This window comes from Nelumbo nucifera, chromosome 8, assembly GCF_055504915.1.
Source record: "Nelumbo nucifera cultivar China Antique chromosome 8, China Antique-T2T, whole genome shotgun sequence".
NCBI lineage: Eukaryota > Viridiplantae > Streptophyta > Magnoliopsida > Proteales > Nelumbonaceae > Nelumbo > Nelumbo nucifera.
Genome location: NC_142656.1, coordinates 1020840 through 1033859, shown reverse-complemented (window position 1 = coordinate 1033859; position 13020 = coordinate 1020840). Strand labels below are relative to the sequence as shown.

Here is a 13020-nt window from a genome sequence, read left to right as displayed (position 1 = left end):
TCATATGATAGTAATTTTGATATTATCAAACATTTCAAAATTGAATATTTAATTGACTTTTTTGTTAATGTTGAAAAGTAAAAATATAAAATAATTGTTATAGTAATTAAAATATAATAATTGCATATGTTTTGTATTTTGGACTTATGGAATTTAACATAATAATGGTTTTGTGAATGTTTTACTTTGTAAAAACTATACAACATGAGTATTGGACTCTTGATTGTTGGATTATCAACAAAATTATAAAATATGTATCTTGTTATATTAGTAATATATTTCTTTATGTATTTATGCTTTATTTGTGGTTATTTTGACTTTTAAAATTATTGTAATTGATGTATTTATGAAATTTGTATCATTTTCATAATGTATCCATGTGTTTTCCTATCTTTCGTCCGTATCCATGCGTTTCCAAAGCGTATCCGTATCCAAACTGTCCGATACGATATCCGACACCGATACTTTGACCCTTGCAGTACACCAAAAACTCTAGTCCAGATGAGCATGATCTAGATACTTATCACAGAATTTAATAGGAACAATCAATGAACAAAAGAATATTTTAGGATAAGTTCAACATTTAAATAATCAATTCTTCCTGCATACTGTTGAAACCACTAGATCCAACTTACAACCAGGTTTAGAGTGCTTTGAAGCATTAGATGTATAGTTTGTCTCCTAATAGGGCAAAGGTTGTATTTACAAAGGAAAAAAAGCAATATATCATATGTTACTTCTGTGTACATTGTACAGTGGAGTACATCAGTGCTGACTTATTTACAAAAGACAGTTTAAAATTGGGATACTCATCCTTTCAAACAATCCCATAGGTATCTCAGATGATCTTAGAATGCACCCACCATATATCATTGGGTCCTCCCCTCATACCCCACCCCTCCAACTCCCATTCTAGGCAAGGTAAGGCAGTGGCACTTCACTTCATTAGCCATTGAAGGTGATTTGGTTAATACAATCAACTAGAGGTAAAATGTCGAAAGTGGTTCTTGGAAACTTGCAAATGAGATGAGAGAAACCCTAGTGTATATCTCAGCTTTGGATCAGGTGGATCACAACAGGCTTAAACTCAGTTGCTGACAAGTTTATCAAATAAACACTGAAAAACAGAAATGCTTTGATTTATGTGCATGAGGCATTGGGGAAACTTCAAATTCTTGTTTCCCCCAATGCATGGGCATTTATTGAAACAAAATGCTTACGTGATGCACTTTAAGATGAGGTGAAAAGTAACTTTATGGGGTGTTACTTGAAACACCAATAAAACACCCAACCAAACAACAAAATCAATAAATGTTTAAAGTAGCATTTTTCAAATAAACGTTTATCTGATAAACATCTCATCAATAAAAGCCCACGGAACCAAACACATATGTAATCTGGATGGTGTTTCTAATGAAGGAGGGAATGTTTCCCATAGATTAAAATGTAATGTTTGCAATGTAACCTAAATTGAAGATAATGAATTCTCGTTACTGATCAAATAATAATAATGATAATAATAATAATAATAATATTCATGTATTGTCAAAAGAAAGAGAAGAACAATGTACATCAGGGCATCTTGAAAAAGAGTAACAAAACTTGTATCTTCTTTAAACTCTTCTACAATGAATTTGCCATGCACATACAGTTATGGTATAAAATCCTAGAAATTCATGTTTTTGCACTGACTATTCATTCACAGAATAGAATCTAAATCCAGAATTTTCAATATATTATTGATTTGCAAGTCACCATTAAAAGGCCAATTAGTTGTCATGAGCACACATAGCAAAATTAAGGATTCTTTATAAGCCAATGTTTTGAAACCCAAAAAAGACAGGGTGGTCAAAGCAGTAACCAAAGAGATTTCTAATTTCCACATTTTGAATGGCCCAACGGGGCTGGATGGCTGAACAACCCTATTGAATCAGTGGCCCAGTCAGCTTTCAGGTCCAATGTCGGATTTGAGTTTTAAAACATTGGTGCAGAAATAATGAAGCTCATGCATATTAGCATATATTGTTTCAAAGGAAACAAAAATTGTCATGCAAATAGTTAGTTAGGATCAGTTTGGAAGGACTACAAATACAAATATGTAGAGTGCAAATACATATAAAATAATACAAAATGCAAGGCTTTGCACTCTATATATTTGTATTTGTACTCCTTCCAAACTGAGCCTTAGTTACAACATACCTCTGCTTTAAGCATTCCTCCCAATACCAGAAAAGTAAAAGAGAGTAGCCATCTTTTGATTCAGGAAGATGGTTCAGCGGGTGCTGAAGAAGGTTTTTCAGCTTACGATCAGGTAATAGACTGAAAAGAAAAGCAGGTAATCAAATAATAAATCCTGAGAAGCACATTGCTGTCCAAGTAAAGCACTTAACTTGTACCAGGGGCATAAGAACAGGCATAAAGAAGAACAAGAATGAACTCAGACAGAACTCTTTAAATGAACAACAAGAAGAGCATAGCTTCTTAGACGAGAGAAAAGCATGTGGAAAACAGTGAAAACCTTTCCATCTTGACATAAGAACAATTGTCACCTCCTACCAGAAAGCATGAAAACATATAACTCAAGCAATTACTTGAAACATAAATTTTATCTGAATACTACCTAATGACCTTAATCTAGCACCTAACACAAGGAAAACCCCAAAGCCTTTAGATGAATGCTCAGCAATATCATCAAGGTGCTTGCCTCAAACTGTAGATGATGAGATAGAGTGCACACGCAGTGTACGAATAGAAAGCATCTAGCTTTCCAACATTCCAAGCAAGTAGCTAAGATAGGACTTGGACACCCATGCTGAGACTTGGCACTAGACAATACACTTTGATTTTCTAAGGTTTTCCTATTTATTGTCTCAGTGCTATTAATTTTTCCGAATAACATGCTAAACACCCAAAAACTTGCCATGTCCCAGGTAAACACTGTTGAAAACTAAATACTATCTTGTTTTTGTTTCATTTTTTACACTCATGTATTCATAACTATATTATTTTCAAGTTCATCATTGCAACAGCATAGGAATATGCTGGCTACCTATTAGCAGGATCCACTGCTAGATCCTCCAACAAGAATGCACCTTCAAGCATGTAAATACAGGCCATGCATTGTATGTATGCAGCAATCTGTGCTTACATACTTGAAGGTGTATTCCTATTGGGGATCCAGTTATGGATCCCACTAATAGTAATCATCAGATTTGGAGTGTCTAAGGTGCCTCACCAATCTCTTAGACTAATAAAAGAAATCAAACCCCAAGGTCCATTGTATAATAAAGATGTCTTTGACATCAACTTTTTATAACCACAAACTATGGGTATATTGCATAGATATGTAAAACAATAATAGAATCATATTTGTATTCCTCAAAGATAAACACATGGTTCTTGTCATTCTAGAGTTCCACAATGAGGCTAAAGAGCTGCAAAGAATAGTCTAAAACAGATTGCAAAAATTAGCATAGCACACGAAGGAAAAAGCAGTCCACAAAACAGAAAGAAAAATGCAGACCTCGACAAGAACAACTCCTTTAAAGCCTCAAATCCAGAAAATGCATGGCGCTTCCCCACCCTTGAAGTCACCATTGCTGCATTTATAAGGTCAAGGCCATTTCGTAAGCAAACCATTATACAAATAGAGGTTGATATGACAAAGGATTAAAAGGCAAATGTGTTGCTATTATTTGACCAGTAAATATGAACATTGGGGTGTAAACAAAAAGCACTCACAACAATATGTTTTCTATAAACTAATATAAATTACTTTTCTGGTCAAATTAGTTGAAGTCGTAGTATCAAATGCATTTTTCATACCTCATGAGTTCCAGATTAAAAAGGAGGAAAAAAACTTCAGAAGCTTGCAACATATTAAAAGGAAAAAAAAAAACTAGCATCAGCAAAAACCTAGCATATGTAGCTTAGCTTTAACCTTACTAAAATTTGTTTCTCCCCACCTCACATTAAATTCAAGATACTAATTACTAGCTTCTTTTCTTTCTTTTTTTTCCTTCGATGTAATTGAAGCAAATATATACTCTTAGTTTAGAAGTGAAGTCAGAATGACAAGATAATCATAGTCATTCTACCTTATTCCAGACCATATCTTCTGACAATGAATGAGCCAGTAACTAGTTTGTGAATGAACTAATAACACTTTTCTCACTGCCCGAAACCAGTTTCTCCTGTGCCTTCCCCGTGTCCTCTAAAACCACATTACATTATCATAAAAGTTGGAATTGTGGAACCAAAGAGAATATAGAACCTTTGCTTCTCAAGAAACAAATCTTACCTAGAAGGGCATCAAGTGATCTCATGTTTGCAATTGGATTTTCTCCTACCAATACTGAAAAAGCAGAGACCTTGTCAATTGCTGTTCCCGATCTTTGCGTCGCCATGAGCATTTTTATATCCCCACTCTGTCCTCTCGACGTCTCGAAATCCTGTGTATATTGTGCCAACAACCTTTCCCCAAGTTCCTTCTTCTTTGCAACCAAATTCTTCAGCTCTTCCGCGTTCTTTACCTCAATTCTCTTCCTTTCATTTCCGATTACCTTGGCTTCCAATTCATCCGCATCCACGTGCCAAACCCCCAAAGAACTTGCCTTCATCAACGGCAGCTTAGGAAGATGCTTCCAGCGATCAAATGGTTTATAATGGTCAAGTGATAAGGGAGGATGCCTTGTCTTTTCTCGTTCACCATTTTTCCCCTTCTTTTCCTCGGCCACTTTCGTTTCCTTTTTCTTGTTATCCCCATGTGTAGGTTTGTTTTTTGGAGTCTTCTCTGTTTCTTTAGGTTTCAGGGGGCCAGTTTTTCGAAAATCCGAGTCGTCAAAATCAAATTTTGGGAGAGAAGACGAAACTGCAGAAGATAGACCTATTGAGGAAGCAAAGAACGCTACATCCGATTTCAAAAGCTCTACGTCTTCAGGGTTCTCATGCTTCTTAGTTTTGGATATCGTCATGTTCTCTCCACCCTCTCTTACAGGGTTCATTGAACTGTCGCAAGTGAAGTCCACAGAACAGAAGACGTCGAATGTCACATAGGGTTTTAGAACTTCGAACAAAATGACGGGAATTTGTGGAATTTTTTTTTCCCCAACCCACCCCACAAGGCCACAAAGCCGTTTATAAATGGCCTGTTGGCCGGCTGGTTAGGGTTTGGTCGTTCAACTTACTCGGAAAACCTCTTATAGGTGATGTTTGGTACCCTTTAGGTTTATTCATTAAACGTTTATTGATGGTGTCAATAAACATCATCACAGCATTTTTTCTCTCTTGCTTTTCTGCATACATCGAAAATATGGAAAGTGAACTTTGGTTTATGTGCATGCCAGCCCTTTGTAGAAATTATTTTTTGAAGCTTCCACAAACGGTCAGGCGTTTATTCACTGTTATGTTGAAGTGGCGCCTAATTGTCATAAACGGTTGCAATTATTGCATTTTTCGGTTTTACCAACAAATAAAATACAAACGTTTATTCAATAAACATAAACGGTACCAAACACATACTATATATGCGTGAGGGATAAAAAGTTAAAAACCCTCCCTGAGTTTTCTGACAATCCTATAAACCTCCCCTGTTTTTTCTGATAAATCCTAAACAATAACCTCGGCTTTTGCATAGGTTGCGTTTGGTAAAACACAAAATTAAACTCTGATGTTTGGAAAAGTAAACAAGATTTGAGTGTAACCTAAAGTTTAGCTGTTTTACCCTTCAAATGTTATTGAACATTTTGATTATCCGAATGTAATAATATTTGAAAATTGATTATTTACATATTTACCCCTAAAAATTTATGCTTTTTTCCTATATAAGAGATAAAATGAGATTATGAAAAGTGATTTGGTAATAGCATTGGCTCCATTTAAGTAAAGAGAAACTAAGGTTATGTTTGGTTTTGTGAGCATTTATTGGAAAAACAATGTCACATCAGCGCCACTTAGGTGTTAGCATTTATTGTACATGAAACCATAGTTTGATTTCAACATTTATCAAATAAACATTAAAAAACATAAACGTTTGGACTTATGTGCATGAGGCATTGGGGGAAAATTCAAAATCTGGTTTCTCTGCTCCATCATTTATTAAAATGAAATGCTTACTTGAAACATTGTAATTTGAAGTATAAAATAACTTTATGAGGTGTTACTTTAAATGCCCAACCGAATAACCAAAACAATAAACATTTAAAGTAATATTTTTCAATTAAACATTTATCTGAGAAACATACCCATATCTAAATGCCCATGGAACCAATGACATAATAAATAGATGCACTAATGTGAGATGGTGCTAGGGTTTTAGGTAAAAAGCATGGGCATTTCTATCAAAGTATGATGTCATTCTTTAAAGAAAGCTATAAAACACATCTTAACTCATTGGGGGTAAATGGGCATGCTTTTAGTTATTTATTTGTTTATTTGGCAATGGACATGCTTTTGTTTGGGTTATGTCCTAAAGAGAGAGAGATTAGGGGTTATGGGATAAGACGTGATTCATGAATTTGATATGCTCTCTCTCTCTCACACACACACACACATTTAATGCATATAAATGAGCCTTTAATCATATAGGGTCAAGGAAGAAGGAGAACATATCACCTATAAAGCTAGTGATCAACACAAGAGCATTAAACAAACATGGTTGATTTTGTTTTTGAAAATAAAAGCAATTGCCACATTGGCAAAATTGTATTGCTTTTGTTGACATTGTAGCTGTTTTTGTTTAAAAAACAAAAGCATCCATATTGTGAAACACCCCCTAAATCATCTGGGTTAAGGGCATGTAAAATACCAACCATTTGAACGAGCTATTTTTTTTTCCCTGAGTTGAAAGCCATAGCCATAGTGGCAATCCCTCCAAGTGCTCAATTGAAACAAGACAACATTATTTGGAGCCATCACAAAAGTGAAATCTACATAATAAATTCCATTTATCACATTAAATGAAGCTCTAAAGTCATCTCTGGAGTCAATGGTATGGAAGAAAGAAAAATTAGAGTTTAAAGGTTCTTCAAAAAATTTGCAATTTTCTTTGATATTGTTGTTCCAATGCTTTAGCAGCCAAGAGATCAGCAGTGTATTGAAGTTAGAATGCTACCAAAGAAGAAGAATGGAAGTTTTATTGAGTTGGTTGTCTGTGCTTCAAGGATCTCCACACCATCGCCACATCTTTCTAGCTAAGGAAGATTTGAGAAATTCAAGCATAAAGCTACATAAGAACTTTAATGTTTATGAAGTTGCTCAAAGGACTATGCTACAACATCTTATCGATGAGAAGACTATGTCATGTTGTTCCCAAATTGTATTTATATTTTAGGGTATTGATGTAATTAGCTGCATTATGTACTGTCTAGATACTCTACAAGGCTGAACTTAATATAATCAACCTTAGAAACCACCAATTAAAATGGGTTTAGTTCTTAAGTTTTCATTTGACAATGGACTATAAGAGATCCCAAGCATTTGGATAAGAATTTCTAAGGTTTCTAAGTATCGTGTTGTTTTGATAGGAAAGTTTAGCCTAACAGTGAGACATAGTTGTCTACTCCCAAATATCACAATTGACTAATTGTGACATGAATGATATCATTGTTAAATATAGTCGGCTAATTATGTCAGATGAGGCACAAAATATGTACTATTTGAGGGGACTAGTCAACCAGCAGATAAGGGCAACTTTTTGCCCTGAATATTAATAAAAGATAATATTTTTATAAAATAACTAAAACAAGGTAACTTTAAAAAAATATATCAAGAATGGGCAATGGCACTGTTCATCATCTTCCTCTGCCCTGCATTCATCCAAATACACTGGATCTGATCCCACTAGAAAGAAAGTCATCCATCAAGATTTTGGTAAATGGAATAATCCATTCTAATAGCCAAGCAAGAGCCAAACCAAACTGGCCGAGTGAAGAAAGAGATTATTATTTCATTGCCTTTCGTGCCTTCAACATTTTTTTTTCATGATTTCCAATGAAAAAATACAATGGACGCGCAATACCGCAACTCCAAGCATCACCTTAATGGCACGAAATAGGAACATGAAAGTGTGTTTTTTTTTTTTCTGTAAAAGTAAAACTAATATTACGGTACTTAAGGAAGTCAAGTATTCCAAATATGCAATTAAACTTTTGGAAAAGTGATAAAACTTCAATTTACAAAAACCTGATGAATTGATTGAATGTAAAGGGTCTGGAACGCATCAAAACGGTGCTAAGAGGTGAAAATAGATATTGGGTTTATTGAGATAGATGGACGCTGTTGAAAAGGTAAAAGATAAGTCAGGCCCAATAACTCCTCATCCGTCTGATAAAACCGGAAGCCCGGCGGCAACACTAACTGGGAAGTAGGGTCTCTCTCTGACGTCACCATTGGCGGTGTTCTTCCTTTCCTCGGCGATTGGCCGGGTTGATATCTGTTTCGGCAGTAGAGGGAGACAGACGGGGGAGGGAGGAACGAGGAGAAGCAAATTGGTTATTTTAATTTATTTTTTTTCTTCTTTGAGACTCTAGTTAACAGGGGTTATATAGGGTTTCTAGTAGTAGTGCCATTGCCCTTCCTTGATATTTAAAAAAAAAAAATCTTATTTTGGCTATTTTATAAAAACATTATCTTTTATTGATATTCATGGCAAAAAATTGCCCTTATCCTCCAGAAACCCAAAAAAATATTCATCACTTCATCAACTAGTTGACTAGCAACATTAATATTTAATTACATTAAAGATATTAGGTCATTTGAAGGCTCTAATATATTTGCCTTGTATGGAAAACTTTCTTACATGTTGGGAGAAATTTGAATCGTTTATAAAGGAAAACGACAAATCCTTTCAATGGTTAGAAAACAGTTACTTGCTCTCGACTCCCCTATAAATAGAAAACGGTTACTTGATTCAAACCCCCCCCACCCCCCCCAAAAAAAAAAAAAAAAGATTAAACCAAGACATGTGAAAAAACAACTTGTGCATCCATTATGCACATTGTACATAGTTGTTTTTTAGAGAGAGTAAATATGCTAGAGCCATTTTTGTTTTATGGATCATTGAGTTTCAATAGTGCCAATGTTGAACAAAGTTGGGGATCTTTTGAGCTTGTAGAATATCTTCCATTTATTGGGGGTCTCTACTTTATTGAGTTGAGAATATATTGAGAACTCTAACAACTTAATAGCTTGTGCTTGTATTGCTATATTTGCTTATCTAGAGGCTTATCTTGCTTGTAAACTTGTTCATGTGCTAAAAAAATAAAGAAATATTATTAAGCACATAGTTATTAAAAGCTTCTGAATACTATTAAGGTCTTCTTGGCATCTTTTTGAAGCCCAACTACAAAATCTTATAGGCACCCAAAAGTCTTGTTAATTCATGTTGGATTGGCATCCATGAAGTCCAAACGATCAAGGTGTTGCAGACACCTATGAAGTCTTGTTAGCATAAATATTTTATTGGTGTATGGGAAATCAAGTTGGTTTGGTTAATAGAAATCCTCGGTGGTGATATGAGGTAAAGGATATAGGTACCATTGGTCAATCATCTATAAAAAATCATGTGCCCCTTGTGTGTTGTACTTCTTTTCTTCAAGTGTTGTGGCTTATCTTTATCTGTTAACTTAATCCCATAACTGCAACAACTTGAGTTCTTGAGATCCTGCAGGTATTATGTTTATTTGTTTTTCTTTGTTTGGATCTACAAGATATATGACCATTTAATTAGTGTAGTTATTGAGCTGCTAACCCTACTAGCTTTACTAATTACACTAACTATCTGGTTCTGCAGTTTGGGTTTCATTTTACCAACATCTCCCAGTTGGTAACCATTTAACCTAGTTGATTTACCTTTTTATAATTGCTTATTTTTATTGTTCATTTATTATTCAACTTTATTTACATTTTTTATAGCTAGATCTATCATTGATATTCCGGTAGCAACTAATGACTACTTGAATCTCAAGTTGATTATTTTGGATAGTTGATCATCATCTCAACTATCATCATGTAATATATTATTATTATCTATGCTACTATTAGTGGATGGTCCTCTCTCTAGCAGGTTATTATATATACTACAATTTACTTTTATCATTTATTTATTTTCAATTGATCATTTAACTCCTATAGTCTAGTTACTTTCAACATTTATATTTTTTTACTTTAGAACCACCAACCAAATAGCAGCTTGCAATATTTATCTAGTCTATTTTTTTCAACTTATATTATATTGTTAGCAATCAATGTTATTGCTGTTATTATTTGTTGGTTGGTAACCATTGCAGCTCCTGCTCATACTGTTTATTTGTCTGTATAGTTGCTGATCTCTTGTTTAAAAATCCTGTTAATCATTGAGTGACATCTTGATTAATTGTTGAACTAAATTAAGCCTATTATTCTTATGCATCTTGATCCCTAGTGTCAAAAGGTTTAGATTCAGTTTTAGGGGACCGGGTTTGAGCTTGATTTGTTAATAGTCAAAGAGTTCAGATTTTATTTAACATTTCTAAGCTATACCTAATTCACCCATGTTAGGTAAGGCTATCGAGCACAACACTGTGATGCTAATTTTAACTTTCCACCATTTTCATATGGTTTGGTTTGTAGGTTTGTATTATCATAAGTCACCAACGTTTCATATTGGTGGTTTAAGAAACCCCTAATTTGTGTTCCTAGTGGAAGATGAAGAGGCTAGATATATCTGTATTGGTTGTCTCTAAATGTGACCCATGTGGTGGTGGAGTTGGGAAATTTGGATTAGCTGAACACTTTAGCTATGTAACATGCTATGAAACCAATGATAATTTGATAATGTTCCACTCCAATGACAAAATACACATGGCCCACACTAAAATGTTGAATGATTATAGGTCGTATGTATTTTTATGACTAATGTGGAGTGCTATTACTAGTTCCACAACCTTCTAAACAGTTATTGTGTCTAGCTAATCCTATCTCCAGAGGAGACTGGATCTGCTCCTCACACAGGGCGCCTCACATGCACATCATACCATGCATTGGGAACATCTCACGTATTTATGAATTATTATTCATGGGAGATGTTCCCAATACACAGTGGATGTGCATGTGAGGCGCCCCCGTGTGAGGAGCAGATCCCGTTCCTCTCCAGAATCGGATGCTTTGAATGTTTTCACCCAAATCCAATCTAACATCTACAAGGAAACACCAACTTTGACATTGTCCACATATCGTCTTAAAGATTGTTTAAGAAGCCCCTGATTTGTATTCCTCGGTGGAAGATGCAGAAGCTAGATGATGTGAAGTTGTCTCCAAATTAAGTGTGACCCATGCGGTGGTGGAGTTGGGGAGTTTGGATTAGCTGAACATTTTAGTTACATAACAAGCTATGAAACCAATGCTAATTTGATAATGCTCCATGTCAATGGCAAAATACACGTGGCTCTCTAAAAGGTTGAATGGCTATAGCTCCTATGTATTTTTATGACTAATGTGGAGGGTTATTACTGATTCCACAACCTATTGAATAGTTATTTTGTTCAACTAATCCTATCTGCAGAGTGGGATGCTTTGAGTATTATCATCCACCATCCATAAGGAAACACCATACTTGACATTGTCCACATGTCGTCTTTGAAATGGATATCCAAATCCTTCAACTACATTAGTAGAAGCGCTAGCCAACTGGCTCACTCATTGGACAAGTAGGGGATGGCAATTTCTACCCTACCCAGTGGGTACCCGCTCCTACCCTACCCGATGGGGCGTTTTTTTTTTCTTTTCCTTTTGCTTGAATGATGGGTTTTGAGGTGGGGACAGGTTTTAGGATTATATATTCTATAACCCATACGGGTATGAGTAAGGTACAGTATTAGGCTAGATCTGACCGCATATTATAGGAAAGCATATAAACTTTATGTACCAAGTGTTGAATTTAGTAATATTTTTGAATTTTATGTGAAAGATAATTGATAGTTCATGTGCTTTCTATATGTCTTAATCAATTAATTGGGAACTTTATTGTTTACTTGTGTTATTTTATTATTTATTGCTTGTATATGACAATAAATAATAGAAAATTAGATACGGGTTCTAAATCCAACATGTCCTATCCTTGAATGTGGGGAGGGTAGCGTCAGAGAGGGTTTTGCGTTTTCATGTGTGGGTAAGGTTTAGATTCTAAAAAGCCAACCCATTATGTGTTTTTGGGGAAAGTACGGGTTGAAAGGTTTAGAAAGACAAATAAGGTCTAGAATTTACAAAACCCTCCTCGAACCCACCCCATTGCCGTAGAGATCAGAGTACTAGGTTTTCTTATGTGTTCCCTCGTATAATGCCATAGTGTCTTAAAACTCTCATCGATGCCAACTATGATGCTATTCATTCACCATAATTATCAACGAAACATTATCTTAAAAAGAAAAAAACCCTTAGTTTTTCTTTTATATATATATATTTTTTTATTTTGGGTCTTCAAGATCCACATGATCCCAATTCCTAAGGCACCTTGCCCCACATTTTTTTGACAAAAAACCCTTTTTGGGCCTCAAATCTGAATTTTAATATAAAAGAATTGAAATTAAAATAAAAAATGTTATAGGCTTATAACATAATATAATTATATAATTGAGTATATGTATATACTTAATATTATTATGAATATATGATATAATTGTGCATATTTATATATTATATTATGTACATACATATCAGTATGGTTGGACCTCCAATTCGACTCCGGTTCAATCTCTAATGCATGAACATCCCCCCGGTTCATTTCGATCCGGTTATCTGAACATATTGCTTTCACAACTGACTCAAGTGTGGACTTCACATCTGCGCCCCACAAGTGCGCTACAGCACATCCCAACCGTGTACTGAGGACATCTCCCGTATGGGGCACTTGTGGGGCGCCGTGCGCGAGGGAAATCGAAACGGGGCGGGATCTGCTCCTCACTAATGGGCGCCTCACATGAACATCCACCGTGCATTGAGAACATCTCCCGTGAATAATAAATGTTAAGAATGGGAGATGTTCCC

At 35.1% G+C, this 13020-nt stretch overlaps 1 protein-coding gene across 1 annotated transcript in view; it reads right to left on the bottom strand.

The window, feature by feature from the left end:
* EDA25 (CCAAT-binding factor) overlaps nt 1-5202 on the bottom strand; it is a 30611-nt gene extending 25409 nt beyond the window's left edge. The window contains exons 1-3 of the mRNA XM_010263414.3: nt 4301-5202; nt 3524-3599; nt 2200-2319 (exon numbers count right to left, since the gene is read on the bottom strand). Of these exons, the coding sequence (XP_010261716.1) occupies nt 2200-2319; nt 3524-3599; nt 4301-5003 (899 nt within the window). The 5' untranslated portion in view covers nt 5004-5202. The remainder of the gene's footprint in view (nt 1-2199; nt 2320-3523; nt 3600-4300) is intronic.
* Between the last annotated feature and the right edge of the window lie 7818 nt (nt 5203-13020).